This window comes from Haliotis asinina, chromosome 10, assembly GCF_037392515.1.
Source record: "Haliotis asinina isolate JCU_RB_2024 chromosome 10, JCU_Hal_asi_v2, whole genome shotgun sequence".
Taxonomy (NCBI): Eukaryota; Metazoa; Mollusca; class Gastropoda; order Lepetellida; family Haliotidae; genus Haliotis; species Haliotis asinina.
In genome coordinates this window covers 6491531-6510784 of record NC_090289.1, presented here as the reverse complement: position 1 = coordinate 6510784, position 19254 = coordinate 6491531, and the positions used below count along the sequence as shown (strand labels likewise).

General features: G+C 41.5%; 1 protein-coding gene across 1 annotated transcript in view; it reads left to right on the top strand.

Annotated features, from left to right (window-relative positions):
* Positions 1-17741, top strand: part of LOC137297621 (fibropellin-1-like) — a 43910-nt gene extending 26169 nt beyond the window's left edge. The window contains exons 3-11 of the mRNA XM_067829495.1: positions 7323-7384; positions 8385-8466; positions 9489-9595; positions 10330-10459; positions 11460-11582; positions 11782-11895; positions 12679-12795; positions 13074-17024; positions 17536-17741. Coding sequence (XP_067685596.1) covers positions 7323-7384; positions 8385-8466; positions 9489-9595; positions 10330-10459; positions 11460-11582; positions 11782-11895; positions 12679-12795; positions 13074-17024; positions 17536-17741 — 4892 coding nt within the window. The remainder of the gene's footprint in view (positions 1-7322; positions 7385-8384; positions 8467-9488; positions 9596-10329; positions 10460-11459; positions 11583-11781; positions 11896-12678; positions 12796-13073; positions 17025-17535) is intronic.
* Positions 17742-19254: the final 1513 nt, after the last annotated feature.

Below are 19254 nucleotides of genomic sequence, written 5' to 3'. Positions count from 1 at the left end.
TGTAGTTAAGTATATGCCTCAGGCTGAAAAGGTGTGTAAACACAGTGTGTAGCTGATATTATACGCATTTAATAGGTTTACTGCATCAAAATTTATGGTTTTGTGTTAAATACCACATACATACCACATACCACATACCACATACAGAACGTTCAACGTTCAACCATAAGGAGATGTATCATGGGGATCAGTTTAAGCTATGAGCATTATTTCATTAATTTCTTCTTCCCTTCTTTCGCGGAATCACAGTAGCACAATACATGGTTCTGCATATTATATTTTGGGGGCAGTAAAAATGTTTACTGATTATACCTCAAGGAAAAAAAACAACATTTAACTATTATTGCCTTTCATATTTTATGGCTAAGGGGCGATAGTGATTTTAAAGGTGTGTGTGTGTGGTTCGTTAAGCAGTTTGTCCTGGGGAGGTAGGGAACGTCATAAATTTTGCATGCGTGTACTGGGGGTGGGTGGGTTTTGTGTCAGCAATCACACTCATTCCTAAATTAGAAAAGTCCCTCATATCCAGTAATTTGTGCCAGTAAACACAAGTGTTTGAACGTCTTAAGGGGTGGACATTCTTATAGTCCAATGGGGACTAATTGAACGCTGGGTGGTTCGAGATGGTGTATTTAGTATCCACACCTGTGTTAGAGCTGCCCTACTTTCTTCCATGCCACCTACTTCGTATCTTCTCACAACAAACACGGCGCCTTCCCTTCTCCAACATTACGTCATTGTTGTATCACAAAATCTTTTCAAATCCTCAAATCCCCATTTCTTTTGAACATCTCTAAATATCTGGCAAGAACCTGTCGGGATTCGCCACAAACAACCAAACAGACTTGACGATTGATAGCTTTCGTATTGACCAGATTAAGAGTCAGCTTTTACGGCCATACTCATAATCCCTTAACAAACATGGCGGACGCCGGTCTGTTCTCGCGAGATTCGCCTTTAATTTGATGGAGAGCGCGGTTGTTTTATCAGAGCATTGCCGTCATTCATCAGCTTGGATTGTAAATTGAACGCAAAATTTCAGGCATTTAACGGCATTTAGCTCCATTGTTGTCATGGTGATAAATATTTCTCGCTTTATAAAGGTAGAAAGGGAGGAACTTCCGGCATTGTGTTCAACACGTCCTCTTTGCGGAGACATTCAGGAAACCCTCAGCTGTTTGTTAGTGACATTTTCGGAGGCCACTAAATATCCTAGGATCTCAAATAGGTATATTTTGAAGATTTAATGTGTGCATGGCGTTTCCCCATGTCGGAATGTACTCATTGCCTTGTCTTGTCATCACACAGAATACTATTTAGGGTGGTTTAGTGAACCAACCAGAATGAAGTATTTGAAGAATTGAACCCAACAGTCCCTGTTTGAACTCTATGAACGTGTTACACGTGGAGTAATGGAATACCGTCATTTTGAATTGTTGACACCCTTTTTATTGTAGTTTATTGAACTTTCCAGAATGTTCTGCTAGGGCATTTAGGGCAGGGAATATAGGGCAGAACGTTTGGGTGTATGGATTCCAAGTGCGGATAGGTCCCTATCAACTTGTGCTTTTTACGTGAGGTGCATGGATCTGGTGGTTCATATCGTGTAAACGTATCACGGCGGCGCGGTTTGATGAATATGGACATGGTTGTACACATGCTGGTAAGACTATTTTACAAGTGCTGGTAACTTGGAGCCATACATTGCCAGGCTTTCCTCCTCCGCACTTCAACCGAATGCTATGAGATTTTAACGCAAATCAGCTATCTTTTAGCTGACATTCTAAATATATACACAACACAAACAGCCACATATACACCCGCGCTACTCATGCACAAGATCACACATGAGCATGCATACATATATACACAATCCATGCCACACACATGCCTACACACAAGCACATACATACATACACACACACACACACTCACACACACATATACATACATACATACATTGATACATACATACATACATACATACATTGATACAAACATACATACATACATACATACATACATACATACATACATACATACATACATACATACATACATACATACATACATACATACATACATTACACATCACACACTCAGACACACACAACGATTCGCTTATTCCAAAAGTTCCACATGCGAATTACATCTAGCACACTTCATGACCTGTCCCGGTATATGTACCCATCACCTACATATTTGTGCAAGAATTAAGTGGCATTATGAACCTCATATCATGAGTCAGGATGACTTCAGTGATTCCACAAAACTGCACGTATTTCATCGGTTGTGAATGGATCATCTATCATTCGTTTTAATACCCCCCTTTCATAAAACTGCCAAGTGCTCTCCTGTGTAAGGGTATGTCGACGTTGTACACAATGGACTTCAAATACTACGTCCAATATACGTCATTCATGAAAACAAAAACGTTTCGGTGATACGTTTACACGCGTAAACTATGTCAGAAATTTAATCTTCACATACTTTACGATATGTTCCTGGCAGGAAATCGTCTACAAAGTTTGTCCTTCTAGGAAGTAAATCTCTCGTAACATATAAGGTTCCCGTAAGATATTCGTCTCATCCAACTCTGCCCGGTGCTGGGAAACGGCATAACGATGACTACAACTTTGACATTCTTTTGATTGGTGAACGAACTCCCTTCTTTGATGTGGCAATCAAAATGACTTCCATACCGGAAGCTCTTGCGGGACATGCAGGACATGTACAGCAGATGTTAGAGATGTAACCGACGTTTAGAGATGGCTATAAATTGTGTTCAGACGTTGAAGTGCATTTACTTGTAAATACGTTAGTCAGGGATTCCTGACATTTATCCCCGAAACGGAAGGAAACACGTTTTCAGTTAGATTTGTTTTACTTCAATAGCAAATGCTAAAAAATACATCCTATTTCCTACTGTCTGACAGGTGCTTGTAGTTTGCCAGTCAAACACTCATTGCCGGAACCAGCAATGTTTTTTTCGGCATTTACAATGTAATGTTTTCCGTGGCTGTTTCGACAATCGGTAAGTGACTTCGCACACATTTCTACAATGAAAAAAAGATTGATTTTCTATGAAATACGTGCAAATCACTTGCTCAGACACCGCAGAGCCGTGCGAGACATGCCTCCTGGTGCAACACTCTACAAGACTTCCGCTCGTCACAATGTCCAGTGTTCCGTGGAACATGTGTTGATTCATTCAAGGGAGACTAAACAACCCTTCTTAAAAACGCCTTTTAAAAGGATTTCTTCGTATAGCCTCTTTTAACGATTATGTTTTAGTTTACGTGAACATTTGGTGTCATCATTGATTTACGTGACATCCACGTAATCGTCACCGCTATTTACGCGCAGGGGAATCTGTTCCAGAGGAAAATCTAACTTTATCTTTAGAGTTGACCATTTATATGCACAAGAATAATGAAACTAGTATATATACCATTAGAAAAAAATAGTGGATATTGGTTTTACAACGCTGATAAAAAGCAAATGATGACACAAATTATGAAGAGAAATGAAGGGAAAATAAGGCAATTTATCCCATTCCTTTGAAAATGTTTCATCTGTATGGATATGTATTACTTTTCCTCATATGCATTGGCACTGGCTTGTTGTATGCTAGCAAAATGGAATATCCCCAGCCTTTTTAATGCTATGGTAAAACAGATAAGATGACAGCACCGCCAAAAGAACACATGACTATAAAAAGGGTATGACAGCTCCAAATGTCCCTGAACATTATTGCATGCATTGTGTACAGTAGAACATAGTTTGACATTACAGGACATGCATTACTTTCACTAAGGGATAAATAAGTTTGTCTATACTGCATACTGGATCAATTCAGGTTCGTGCATTTGAATCTTTACAAAACTTGAACAATGCTTCATCGTTTGAATGTGGTGTAATTTACAGACTTCTGACACGCGTGTTCAATAATCGGCATGGGTACAGAAGACTAGTGGTGATCACACCAAAATGTGGCAACTAAGCATCAACTTACAACGTATTGCGGATCGTCTTATTATAGCAGAAAACCTGAAATACGGCATTTGCACATATGAATATAAGAATTTATTTTCATATGTCATGCATTTGAACCGAAGAAACTACTTTCTTATTCAGGTATGCGGGAATATTCTTGCCAGTTCCAGAAATATATAAGGGTGGAGACACATAGTAAATATAGACACTCATAACGAAAATAACATTTTTAAAAGTGTGAGTTCAAGTGTGACAGTTCTCGTTTCACCTTTCTACCGCTGTGGTGGAACAAGCCAAAGGACTTGACACCTCTCTGTTAAAGTAACCACGGACAGGGACAAAGTCAGTAGGACCTGCTTAAATACGTTCACCGTTACGGTTTTCTTCTACAGCTAACAACACCATTCTCAAACCTTTCTACAAATCTACTTAAATTTGAAAAGCATTACAGGCGGACAGGGCAGGCATTTCCAGCTGTTTGTAGATTAACCAAAAGATTATGCAAGTCTGATTTAAAGAATATAATCCACAGGGTAATCCCAAAGCCATGTTTCTTTATCGGGGGATTCTGTTTATCAAGTTAACAAGGAGTGGCTATTATGTTTGTAAATAATCAAGGTTTTTTTCTCCCTTCTGTGTCGTGGACAAGGAACACACTCTGAAGGGCCTACGGCCTTGGGGAGGGTCAGTTAGCTCTTGAAGGACTAGTTCCCAACTGGGTGGTAATATGTTGCATCCTATCATGAAATCGGTGAAGTCTACGGCATTTAAAGAAAGACTTTTGGACAGACGTGTGTTAATTTCAAGACAAATGCCAAGTCTGACTATGACCTAATTCCGTGTCCAAAATGGACCCTGGGACTGATCTGTAGAGGAAGATGGGAAATGAGAAAGTATCGTCATAAGATACTGAGTAAGACGGAAGTTGACAAATGAACAGATAACTGTTCTTTGATGTTTCTTTCTCTGATACAATATTGAAACTTGACCTTATGAACTGATGTTTTTGTCTCTTTCAGTTATAAGTTATCATTAGGGATACAGGAAGTAGAGGCTGCAAAGTAGCATTTGTAATGTTCAATGCCAGGATCCGCAGATCATGGGATTTTGTTAAAAGAGTTAGTGAGTATTGTTTTACGTCACTTTTAGCAACATTCCAGCTATATCACGGTGCGATAGACCAGAAAGAGGTTTCACACACTGTACCCATTAACCACTTGACTGCCCCACCGCCACCAGAAAAAGATAACAAGTCATGATAAACTGAAACTCTGTTCTGCTTATTAATCCATTACGTTTGGACATACTCAATCTGGACAGCTCAATCTAACGAAATATTTAACGTGCGTAGTGAGCAAAATCGCTAACTCTCTTTGGATACGATAAGATACGTGAGTTAGACGAGCATCACAAATGTTTGCTGTGGCATTACACAATGTAAAAGATGATTATCCACAGAACGTTTAAGATAATTGACCTAAATGTTTCGGTGTCACAAGTCAAGCTGGTCTGTTACCTTCAAAAAAAACATTTGAGGAACATGCAGTGATCGAGTTCTTGCTAAAATAGATTTAATACGAGACAGCATCCATTAAAGTATGATAGGGAAGGATATGTCTTGGTATGCTACCTTAAAGAGAAAAGTACTCGCGTGGCAGCGACAGACTTCAAGACCCGAATTCTGCTAGTACTACAACTACAGCAGTACTAGTATTAGCAAAAGTAGAAAGAATTCAAGACAACCTGAATTCTACGAATACTACAACTACAGCAGTACTAGTATTAGCAAAAGCAGAGAGACTTCAAGACAACCTGAATTCTACTAATACTACAACTACAGCAGTACTAGTATTAGCAAAAGCAGAGAGACTTCAAGACAACCTGAATCAAGTATGAAGAGAGTTGTGGGGTAGCCTAGCTGTTAAAGCGTTCGCTCGTCACGCCGAAGGTCCAGGTTCGATACCCCACACGGGTACAATGTGTGAAGACCATTTCTGGAAATAGCTGGAATATTGTAACAACGGCGTAGAGACTCAACTCACGCACTCAAGTATGGTTTGTTTGTACCAGTTGTTGGAGTGGGCAGATTTCATCCTGTCGACAAACCAGCCTCAATATAATGTGACGTGTCTCATCCCCATCCTCCAGGAGTCTCTGCATAATTATTACGAAACATAGATCACCATAAAATACGTTTAAAACTAATTCTACATGAACTACTATTTGCATTCTTTGTTTAGCATTGGCAAGTAACGATCCAGTTTAGAACTGTTTTCCGTCCAAAACTGGTCCGTTAACATTATCCTCTGCATCACAAGTATCATCACATCTCGAGTCAGCGTTTGATGTTGACTTAAAAAGTGAGAATCGTAGAGCATGTGAAATAAGGAATTTGCACCAGCAGGTGTCACAAACGACACAATAGGCTAGAGAATTAACATTTGAAATCCTTTACGTTCGGTGGCTGGCAACGTCTGTTTGCTTCCTCAATCCAGTATTGTATTTGGCGTGGCAGTCAATTCAGCATATGGCCATAAGGAGATAGGATGCCAAAGATGTGACTGCAGACACCAAGGGTGCGTCTTGATTTAACGCGCTTTTTTGTAGAGTCGCCTCCGATTTTCTCACGTTCATAATTTGTAATTCAAGAGTGCAACACTGGCTATTGGATCAACATTTTGACACTTTTTAAAGTTTGTTTTTGACGTTGTTCCACGTATTAGTTTAACCTAACAAGTAGTATATTTGTGCCAATATATGGAAACGTATGTACACACAACACTAACAAATAAATCATAAGCCGTAGTTAACGCAGCAGCAGCAGCAGCAGCAGTAGTAGTAGTAGCAGTAGTAGACCTGATAGTGCATTTGACTCTGCATGCTTAAAAATCAAATTTTCAGCTCGTGTTGGAAGATGAAGAACACACGGTAGTTTTGTTTACTGTAGCTTCAGGTTTATGGATGGTGTGATCGTTAAAAATCATTGACGGTCAGTTCCCTTGCGTTGACTGGCCCACCTGACCTTACAATAAAGGAAGAAAGTGAGATATTTCTACGTGTTTCTAGTTTCTGTGTTACAAAATTGATGCTTTTATGCCGAACATACTTCATCATCTCCTGTCAGTGTTACATTGTTGTTACATATAGTTGGAATTGTACAATCGACACAGCTTTTGGCAGGGATTATTTTTTTATGTGGAAAGGGTTTGTCGCTGTTACTGTTTTGATCACAAAGTACTACGTTTTTATAGCACAATCAATTTTGATGATAATTATTGATGATACGAAAACATGTAAGTCTTGATTTATGTCTAATTTGATTTCAGGAACCGGTCCTGTTCTAAGGCGATCAGGATCCCTATTCATTACAGAGGAAAATGGGCTCGGGGTAAGTGCTATGTGATCTCTCAACATGGAAGTTGGGTCCACTGTATGTTATCAGAAATTTACTGTTATAATCATGGATCTGGCCATGATTTAGAGACAGGTACTATCAAATATTGATAGACAACAGAAACTGACAGTCTTTGTGTCATATTTCCCGTTTAACGTATCACGATATAGGTGATATTACACAGATGGGGTTACACCCGTGCATCACAATCCAACATGGACTTGGGGATTTTTATTGCAGTATATTATGCAGTATATACGATATCTTGAGACTTTTGGGTTTAGGAGGATTAGCCTAACTTGAACATCGCTCTACCACTTGAGATAACATGCGATGTGACAGAATGGTTCATTCTCCGCTAACCTGCTTCAAATAAGACGCGGACCTCCAACAACCTTCCTTATAGATGCATTTGTCAATCGTTTAGCCAGTAAAACAATTGTATCACAATCATTCATAATTTGCATAACTATACAAATCCAATACATTCAACACATACTTCCAATTCGTACACCTAACAAATTCAGTACATTCACCAGACAACATATATACATACCCCACACAATTCCAATACATTCACCTCACAAACCCAAAATATCCTCCAAACAAGCCCAACACATCCACCATACATGCTTAATACATCCAACAAACAGCTCGAATACATACACCACACAAATCCAATTCATTCAACACACAAATCCAATACAGTCACCTCACATCCAATACATTCACCACACAAATCCAACACATTCACCGGACAAACCAAATACATCTCTCATAGATACCCATTAGATTCTAAACGATACACACCAAAACATTCTACTATACAAACCAAATACATCCATCTCACAAAACTAAAACATCCACCACACAAACATGACCATATTCCATTAAGAGGCATCATATATGTCCTCAGTCTCGAACAAGTTGACATCAGCAGATGGAAGTCGGAGCAATTTGGTACATGGCACCTTGTAATTCTGATATTTTTCAGGACCTTATGATGAGAGTCCAGGTCGTGGACAATGTTGGATCCAGCAGGATACTGATTGGGGACTTTACCATGGACATGACAAGTGGGTGAACAGCAGTCTTGTCTAGAACTGGTCCCAGCAACATATGCTGGTCATGAGAGGGGACTTATTGCTGCGGGTGGACAGCATCGGTGATGATGTGCACACCTTCACTATTTGTTCATAATATCAAACACTAGAATGTCCAGTACAGACAATTTAAAGGACTTTATAATAATAGCTGGAACACCAAAACCAATCAACAAAACAAGAGGGATCAATGTAAGACAAGCGAATAAAAATTTATTACGCATGTCAGAAGGACACAGGATAGTCTTTTCCTGTAAGTCCCTGGGAGATTACACCTTTTGGTGAACGTTGAATGGCTGTTTCAGAAAATAACACAGCCAATCAACGCGTAGGGATATGGGATTCCCCACACTGGCGGTTTCGTTATAGAAAATAGTCACGGCTCGAGAATTACATAACTAGTATAATTAGGTAAAGATAGTCTGTCACTCGTTAGCTATTGTCTAAATCATTTTATATCTTAGACACTGCAAACAGTGAAACGTGGATTGTACCTGAAACGGTATCTCTGTACAGCGTGGATAAGGTAAGACATGCCCCATGCCTTCAACCTATGCCTTGACTGTACAGTGTCGGTATTAACTGATGTACATGTACTTGAATAATGCATCATGTTGGTGAAAATCGGCGTACCTAGTTTATTGATAATTAAATATATAAAGATCCGGAAACAATCATGGAAGACGGAGTACCCTTTTTGAGATGTCCTTGAAAACGCCCGAAGAAGCTTACTATTTACAGTACATACACTGTCCACAAAACTGGTAAAACCTACAATTCAGCCCAGTAACAACTTCAAGCATTCAAACTCGCTCTTGTTTACCCTCATTTTGATTCTCTTTTTCGGCACTATATCGTGCTGGTGGCAGCACCAAATGTAATCCTCCCCCTGGTTATGTAGGTAGGTCCTGGTTAGAATGTAATTCCACTTTGTACCAATCTTGGGCAGACGCCCTTGTGTGGACTGAGTAAAGCTGAACGTTGTGATCTTTCAGGTTTGGATGTTGCTCGGAGCGTGTATCAATCATCAGGCTTTGAGACTCTTGTGTCCATCCCGTCAGGACGAAATACTGCACAGATAGATCTCCTCTTAAACGCAAGGGTAAGTACATCAACCGCCATTATCAGCTAACTGTCTTTAGACATGCATCAAAACATGCAAAATGCACTTGATCATGACTAGGGATTCAACGTGCCTTATAAATTTGATCCGACTGCGTCTGTTCCAATTTTCATATCAAATGTTGTGAAAAGAGGTCTGTAAGTGTAGCATGTGATTTACTTTCTTACAAAATCCAAATGGGCAGAAGGACATATAATTTCAACACCAACCAAACTGTGGTTTTCTACAAGTAGTGTTCACTAGTTTACGGAGTTTTGTAACATACTCTTGCAAATTACACGAAACATTTGACTTCCTCTATCCATGAATTTCAACCAGTCTCGAGACTGCTGTCCTCTGTGCTAACCCATGAAATGTTCTGGAGACGTGCTCGGAAATGACAGACTGTTTGTACGAAAATATATGTCTCATTGAATAGAAATAAACAGAGTAACAGATCAAATAATCTCTCCGAAACAAAACCCCATAATCTGTCTGAAACAAACCCCTAGCACTGTATGACTCCTTTTAACAATAGTATACAATAAAATCAAAATGCGTATAGCGAACTACGGCGAACTTTTAAGTAGTGGCCCTTGGAGTTGTAGCCATAGTTTTTTGTGTTGAAAACAACCTCACAATATCAACCCATTCTGGAACAACACAACGTTAAACAGAAGCAGTATTTGAAACAGTGTCTGTCAAGCAGTCACGATATACCACACTACTTTCAGATATACTGTCAAGACAACTACTACGGCGTGAATTGCATGACATTCTGCCGAGACACCGACGCCTACACCTGTGATTCATTTGGGGCCAAGAATTGCACTGTTGACTACACTGGAGAGGACTGTGATATTGGTAATGGGGATGATCCTCAGGGCATGTTATGTAACTGATGTAATAAATGTCTTTCATAACTAACGGTAGAATATCAGTGGCTCACAGACAATGAAGACATCATTAAAGCAGGCAACACAATTATTTCAAATGGAAGGTGATAGGTTTGGGCATAAGTGCATTGACGGTAGGTAATCCTTCACACGGAATTTGTATACTGTTATTTTCTAGTTTATTCTTTCTTAGAGATAAAAATACTTCATACCATTAATATGATGAGATAATTTTAAGGACATAAAGACTTACTCTATCTCTATCTCAATGCACATAACGATGATATTCTCTAAGCGATATGTTTGCTGTTATACTGAATGCTGTTATACTCCGACGACGCTGTCTACCACCGGGATGTCGGATGCGCCATCAGCGGAAGAATCCTGTAACACTCAGACTGTCAACTAAAGGGTTCTTCACTCATGTCTGTGTACAGTTTTAGGAAATCAGCGGAATCATAACTGTCGGGACACTACTTTAGCTACAAAGTCCCTTTAAATTGTTTTAGAGTAAACATCATTCTTTGTGTAGCCGTGCAATAGTGAGTGATCGAATGTATAGTCATCCCAGTAACAGACGTCTCTTTGAGTAATACAGTCTGAGCATCTCAAACCGGTAGTTAACATTATGAGCAACGATCAGGTCCTCGGGTCACGATGACATGCACGTTGTCATGTGACACATTGTTACCATCAGTCGGGTCTTTCGACATGCATGGCTTGGAACTGGGATTAATATCCTTCAGACACCATCATTACTGTCTTACTTTGCCAACAAATGCCTGTGGTAGATTACATTCTGCATTCAAAGCTTTTTCCGCCTTCATTCTAGCATCTGTGACCATCAAGATAATCAACCTCCCTGGTCATTGTTCGAGAAACACTAAGGCATCTTTTACAGTTACTTAGCCTTAACATTTCCGCGTCTTGTCCTTGTGTCCTTACCTGCTTCCTGCCCTCGATTCCAGTGAGTCCGTGCAGGACGTATCCTTGCCTCAATGGAGGATCATGCACCCCGATTCAGACAGCAAATGGATATTCTTTCCGATGTACCTGTGACAGAGATTACTCCGGCGACGACTGCAGTCAGGGTAGGAACTTTGATTGATTGGTTGGTTGGTTGGTCGGTTGGTTGGTTGATTACTTAAAGATGGTTTGTACGGATGTTTCAGGCCTTCTTGTGACCTCATCATCGACCTCTTTCATCTATTTAAGATTAACCTATCACTTTGGGATTATTCAAATGCGGATAGTTCAACACTTATATTGACATGTGTTGTGCCATTGCAGGACGTGATGACTGTGCCAGCAACCCCTGTCGTAACAATGGCACCTGCAGTGACGGCATCGGCAGCTTCGTATGCATATGTGCTCCAGGAATCACCGGAGACAGATGTGAAGATGGTAATAGCTCATACAGACCTAGTTATTACAGAATTACATGTCTTATACCGGTGTTTAAAGGGAAACATAAACCCGGTGGTAGTCTTACGTCAAATTCCATACATCCAAGTACCCGTAATGCCAGCAATCGAAATGAATTCTCAGTTCACACTACTTTAAGACTCACAACTATACTACCACTCAATGGCCCCTTTTTAAAGAGTATAATGCAAGACCATTGTTAGTAAATGGAGACTTGAAGAGCAATATCCAAAGACCTACATTGTAAAATGCTCACTGTATCCTGTTCACACTAACAAACGATTTGTCTATCAGATATAACTAAGCTTTCCTTCGAAGACCTTTAAACCCGTGAAGGTCCCGGGTAGAATAGGCCTTCTGCAACCCATGCTTGCCATAAAAGGCGACTATGCATGTCGTAAGAGGCGACTAACGGGATCGGGTGGTCAGGCTTGCTGACTTGGTTGACACATGTCATCGGTTCCTAGTTGCCCAGATCGATGCTCATGTTGTTGGTCACTGGATTGTCTGGTCCAGACTCGATTACTTACAGACCGCCGCCATATAGCTGGAACACCGGCGCGGCGAAAAACTAAACTCACTCATTCACTAACTCGAAGACATTTAAACTGTAACTCGTTGTAAAAAGAAACTATTCATTGCACATATCATCAGTTTACTTTCAGAAGCATACATGGTAAATTATGTTTCACGATAGTTTATCTACTATATGTTCATAAACTGATTGCTTCTTTTATTTTAGTGAATATTACCATTTTACAGACATCAACGAGTGTGAAGAGTTGTCTCCATGTCGAAATGGTGCAACATGTTTGAACACTCTCGGCAGCTATGTCTGCCAGTGTCCAAGAGAATTCACAGGCAAAGATTGCCAGACAAGTAAGTGAAGTACTTATTTGCATAAAGTAGGAATAAATACAAATAAATATGAAATTCATTTCATTCTTAAGCATTTCATTAATCATTAACCTGTGTTATCATGCTTCATGCCTTAAAGATTCAACACTGGAAACTTTCAAAAACTAATATAAGCAATCAATTGTGTGATTTGATTGCATTGCATTATCATTGGCTTATGTTTATATCCAAACGAAATCAAAACTGAGTCAGTCTTGTGACTTTGTTATAAGGTAACATACATATTCCATTTTTTCCAGAAATTACAAATCCCTGTTCACCAAATCCTTGTTTGAATGGTGGTGTGTGCTACTCAAATGGCGACAACTTCATCTGCAACTGCCCTCGAGGATTCATTGGGGATAGATGTGACCAGATCGACAGATGCACGTCAAGTCCGTGCCTCAACAACGGAGAATGCAACACCTTAGGCAACACATTCACATGTACATGTGATCCTGGCTACTCCGGCACCACCTGCAACATATTTGACCCTTGTTACAACAGTCCCTGCGAGAATGGTGTCTGCAGCAGGAATGGTAATAACTACATCTGTAGATGCCAACAAGGATACGTTGGTAGAAACTGTGACGTCGTGGACACATGTGGCTCCTCGCCTTGCCTTAATGGAGGGTCATGCGTTCCATCTCCCGTAACCCAAAGAGGATATAGCTGCATATGTGCCCAAGGCTTCACCGGAACTAGATGTGAGAACTTCCAGCCATGCCTGAGTAACCCGTGTGCTAATGGGGGTATCTGTACAGCCAGTGGACGAGGATTCACTTGCCAATGCCCGATAGAATACACTGGCGCAACCTGCACAGAAAGACGCAATTTTTGTGAACCGTTCCCGTGTCAAAATGGTGGAGCATGCTTCTCAAACGACGAAGGATTCATCTGTAGCTGCACGTCTGGTTTTACCGGCGATAGATGCGAACAGATAGATCGGTGTAGCTCTAACCCTTGTCAAAACAACGCAAACTGCATCACCATTGGTAACTCCTTTTCGTGTGATTGCCGTCCTGGGTACTCTGGTCGCACCTGCAACGAATTTAACCCATGCTTCGTCAACCCTTGTCAGAATAACGGTATCTGTCGAGCAAGCGGGGGTACCTATACCTGTCAATGTCAGCAAGGATTCACAGGTAGAAACTGCACAGTCATCAACACGTGTGAAACATCTCCCTGCAGAAACGGTGGCACTTGCTCACCAAATGGTCTTACTTATCGCTGTAACTGTGCATCTGGATATACCGGATTCAATTGTGACACGTACCAGCCCTGCGTGTCGAACCCTTGTCAAAATAGTGGAACATGTTTCTCAAACCCAAGTATCAACTCGTATTCATGTCAGTGTACAGCAGGTTTCAGAGGAAGCAACTGCGAAGAGACGGATTATTGCATCTCAACGCCTTGTCGGAACAACGGCCTATGTATTAACACCAGAAACACCTTTAACTGCACATGTCGCAATGGCTTTAGTGGTAGAACCTGTGAGATTTCGGATCCTTGTAATTCAAACCCATGTTTAAACGGCGGTTTCTGCGATGCCAGTGGCCAAACCTATAGGTGCATATGTACAGACATGTATGTAGGAAACAGATGCGCCTCAAGAAACCCCTGTGCTTCTAGCCCCTGTTTGAATGGAAGATGCTTGACTCTAAATGAATCCAGTTACGCATGTGACTGCAATGCCGGTTACTCGGGTCCTCAATGCCAGACGTTTTCAATCTGTTCACGACAGCCGTGTAATAACGGTGGGACTTGCATTGGAAGGGGCATATCTTACACATGCAATTGTCCACGAGGATACACTGGGAACAACTGCCAACTGGAAGACCCATGCGCCACAAATACGTGCGACAATGGTGGGACATGCAGATCCTCTGGGTCATCTTTCATCTGTGACTGTCGGCAGGGTTACAGTGGCGGAAGGTGTCAATTTGGACCCTGCTCACCGCGAAACGGCGTCGCCTGCTTCAACGGTGGGACGTGTTTGCAGGAAGGGTCGTCCTATACGTGTGAATGTCCAGATAATTTCACTGGACCAACTTGCCAGATAGCGACCAGCTGCCGACCCGGGCTGTGCCAGAACGGAGGCGTCTGTTTCTCCTTCTCAGCAACATCATTCAACTGCAGCTGTCCAAATAACTTCACAGGACAATACTGCGAGAGACACGTGTGCGCCACTTTTCCATGTGCTAACAGCGGATTCTGCTTCCCCGATCCAACCAAAGCAAGGGGATTTGATTGCAGTTGCTTAGCTGGGTATACTGGAGAAACTTGTGAAGTTGAGGTTACACAGAACTGTGGCTCTAACCCATGTCAAAATGGAGGAGAATGTGTTACACGGGACTTTGTTTCGGGTTATTCGTGCTTATGTCTCGACGGGTTTACTGGGCCGAACTGCGAGCGAGAGGTGAATGCCTGTTCCAGCCAGCCATGCTTAAACGGAGGAAGATGCGTATTTGATGCATCTTACATTGATCAGTACAGATGCAATTGTCCTGTAGGATTTGGAGGTAAGAACTGTCAAAACTCTGAGGCAACCTCGTGCCGGGACAACCCTTGCAGAAACGGAGGAACATGCAGATTTGATGCTTCTAGCAACATTGGCTACATATGTAACTGCACAGCTGGTTATGAAGGAGCAAACTGCGAGACCCTGTTGGACCCTTGCTTGACCAACACTTGTCAAAACGGCGGAAGATGTATCCGTGATCCTTTCCAAAGGCCTGGCTACTTCTGTGTCTGTTTGGATGGATTCGGAGGAACCAACTGTCAAACCCCAATCGACTTCTGTGCATCCAATCCTTGTATTAACGGTGGAAGATGCACTTCGTCTGGTTCAGGATACATATGTCAATGCACTACTGGTTTTGGTGGTATTAACTGTCAAATCCGCACCAACTTCTGTGCGCCGAATCCTTGCAGAAACGGTGCTACTTGTTCCCCATTAGGGTCAACAGGATATATATGTCGCTGTGCACCAGGATATGGGGGTGTAAACTGCCAGACCAGAATCGACTTTTGTGCACCAAACCCCTGTAGAAATGGTGGAAACTGTGTCTCATCAGGATCTGGATATTCATGTCGATGTTCTGTCGGATACGGTGGAGTCAACTGTGAGACCATTACAGGTGCCTGTTCATCGAACCCATGTAGTAATGGTGGAACCTGTGTTCCATCAGGATTAGGTTATTCTTGTAGGTGCAGACCTGGCTTCGCGGGCACCAACTGCCAATCTCTCGCCAGTGCATGTAACCCAAATCCATGCCAGAACGGAAACTGCGAGTTTGATGTCACACAGCTTCTCGGGTACACTTGTCGGTGTAATGCTGGGTATCTCGGAAGAAACTGTGAAACCAGGTCAGATGCTTGTTCTAACAATCCCTGCCAGAACGGTGGTACATGCGCACCAGATTCACGCAGTGTGAATGGTTACGCATGTCAATGTTTCCAAGGCTTTGGGGGGCAAAACTGTCAGACCAGAGTTGGACCATGTTCTACAAACCCCTGTCAAAATAACGGCATCTGTGTCACTCTCTCAAACAGTTTGTACTCCTGCGCATGCCCTGCTGAATTTACAGGACCTAGATGTGAAAGTCCGATTAACGTATGCAGTGCTGTAACTTGTCAAAATGGAGGAAGATGCGAAGTCGACCCAAGCAACCCCAGCAGGTTCAGATGTATCTGCCCAAGTGAGTACAGCGGTTTACTCTGCCAGATATCAAGTGTCGAGTCCTGCCAGAGTAATCCTTGTGTAAATGGAGGAGAGTGTTCATCCCTTTCGTTTGGAGGCTACATCTGCACCTGCCCTCGAGGATTTGCTGGAATCAACTGCCAGTACATGACATCACCCGCCTGCAGCCCCCAGCCGTGTCTAAATGGTGGAAGCTGTACCCCTTCGCCAGATTCTCCCTTTAACTTCACCTGTTCATGTCCCTTGGGGTTTGGTGGTCAGTACTGTCAGATCCCTCTGACCACTGACGGCCCCTGTAAGTCGTCTCCTTGTCGCAACCTGGGTACGTGTGTACCCATTGACAGCGTCGCGTACAGGTGTGAATGCTTGAATGGATACGTGGGAGACAGCTGCCAGATCCGAAACTTCAACTGCACTCCCGATCGGTGTCCCAATGGTGTATGCTACCTAACCCAATTTGGAGAAATCGACTGCATGTGTCCACCGCTGACGAAGGGTCGACGATGTGGTAGGTTGGACATTATTGGGAATAGTGTATGAGTATCTTTAAGACGTCGGTTCATAGTTTGTGATTTACAGATAGTTACAGTGTTTTCTGTAGCCATAGCAACATGAATCACAGAGTGGGTTAAGCTATCGCAAGTTTAGTCATGTCAGGATCTAGAATTCAAACCAAAAATACTCTGGTCAGCCCTTGGTTTTAACTAGATGTTAAATTACATTTGTATTTCTTTAGGGCATCCTTCTATAGATAAACTTAGATACTGTTAGACCTACAACATTACACTCACTCGAAATCTAGTTATGTCTGCAAATCATCAAAAGCCTGAAGTTTAAGGGGACAAAATTTCCAGTTTGGAAACACCTGGACCGCGATTTTATGTAATCGGCAAGTGACAACGAGTCTGCTGTAATCAGCTTTCTAGAAATTATCACCCTGAACGTAAACCTAAAATTTTCAATGTGACGTAACAAGCGTCTTTGGTTTTCATAACCAACACATGTTATACTTTTTTCAGAGCAAGTTGATTTCAAGTGCCCGCGCGGTGCGGGAGGTGAATATCCCCACCCGTGGGACTGCAGCCTGTGGATTCATTGCGACTGGGGACGTGCATGGATCAAGAACTGTCCAGCCGACCTTCACTTCAGCACCACCAGTCATAACTGTGACTACTGGGACCGGGCGGGCTGTGCCGTCAAGCCAAGCAGATACTGGTTATTTTAGTCGACACCAGCCACAACCACTTCTCAATGAGTCATCATTCAATATTTTAAAATACGTTTCCTTGTTTTCTTCTAAAGGAGACTCCAGCTAATTGTCACTGATTATTTACAGCATTACACGCCTACATATTCAAACGATTGTGATAAATGTGTTTTATGGAATTATGCAGCAATTTCAAGTAACAGAGCTTGAAACTAGACTCATCTTGAAAACTCGATTGGGAAAGTGTCGTGACATTTCCAGCAGTACATATAAATGAGATACTGATGATTTCATTCAGCTTCTGTCATTAAGGGGTATGAGGCTCTATCGTAGGTAGCGAATAGTTGGGCTACGCTATACTATCCAACACATACAGGAATCATCACAGTTTAAATATCTAGAAATGGTCAGTATTTCATTTATAGGAGGCATTGATAAGCGGTCCCTCAGAATGTTATTGTCTTTCATATAGTTGCATTCCAGCTTACTTTGTAAGTGAGGGAACGTAGGGGCGGTTCTAGCTCACTATTCCTGGTGATAATATTTTCTACTTTTATGTGACTTTCATATTCACATTAACGCTTTGATATATGTATATATACATGTTGTCACTTTAATTTTATACCCAAAGTACTCAGTTACTTTTGATCATTCAAGGTTTTAACGATTATGTTTAGACTGCCGTTTCGAATGGATTCTAAGGTCGGTTTTCATAACACCTTTTCGTTGTACATGGTCGCTTCTTGACTTACTCGTCATTTCCTCAATAATCGTATCATACTTTGCATAATCTGTGTAAACTCTCATTGCATAGCACTAATATTGTTGTATCTGAAATTGTTTGTCACGTTTGTGTTATTGTGTTCATTTCCAGTTTTCAATTGTATGTGTTTCATTTATGCTCACCATGTAAACACCATATGAAGTCAATTCCCAGAAAGAATATCGACAGAGATTTCTGACCGTGTATCAAAATAGGCTACACCATGAAGCTAGGCCAGGGAGCACACAGCCAAAGCGTTCACTTCTTATACCGTTGGTTTGGCTTTAAGTGTTTTTGTGGAACGGGTTCGGTGTATCCAGATATCTGATAATAATGCTAAAGAGAAGCAATCCAAAACGGTACCATAACTTGGTAAATAATTACTAACAAAATATCAAATATTAAGGGTGTGTTTGTGTAGACTGTGGTCAAAGCGTTCGCTCGTCGCCCAGGTTTGATTCATGTAAAACATGAGCGAGTCTATTCACGCTGTCCTCTGCTTGGTGGTTCGCTGTCAGTAGCTAGGTAAACATCACCAAAAAACACCATCTCCGACAACTTCTGTCACACCATTCTAACTACAGAACACAAATTACGAACTCAAATGGGCCAATAATAATATTTCGTTGTGATCACAGTTCGCTCCATGCATTTCAACTCAAATACGGCGAGCAGCTGCAAATACAGTTCTTTAAATATCCGTCAAGGGGTGTAGAAGTCTCGTGGTTAAAGGGTTCGCCCATCACAAATATACTTATAAAATATAAT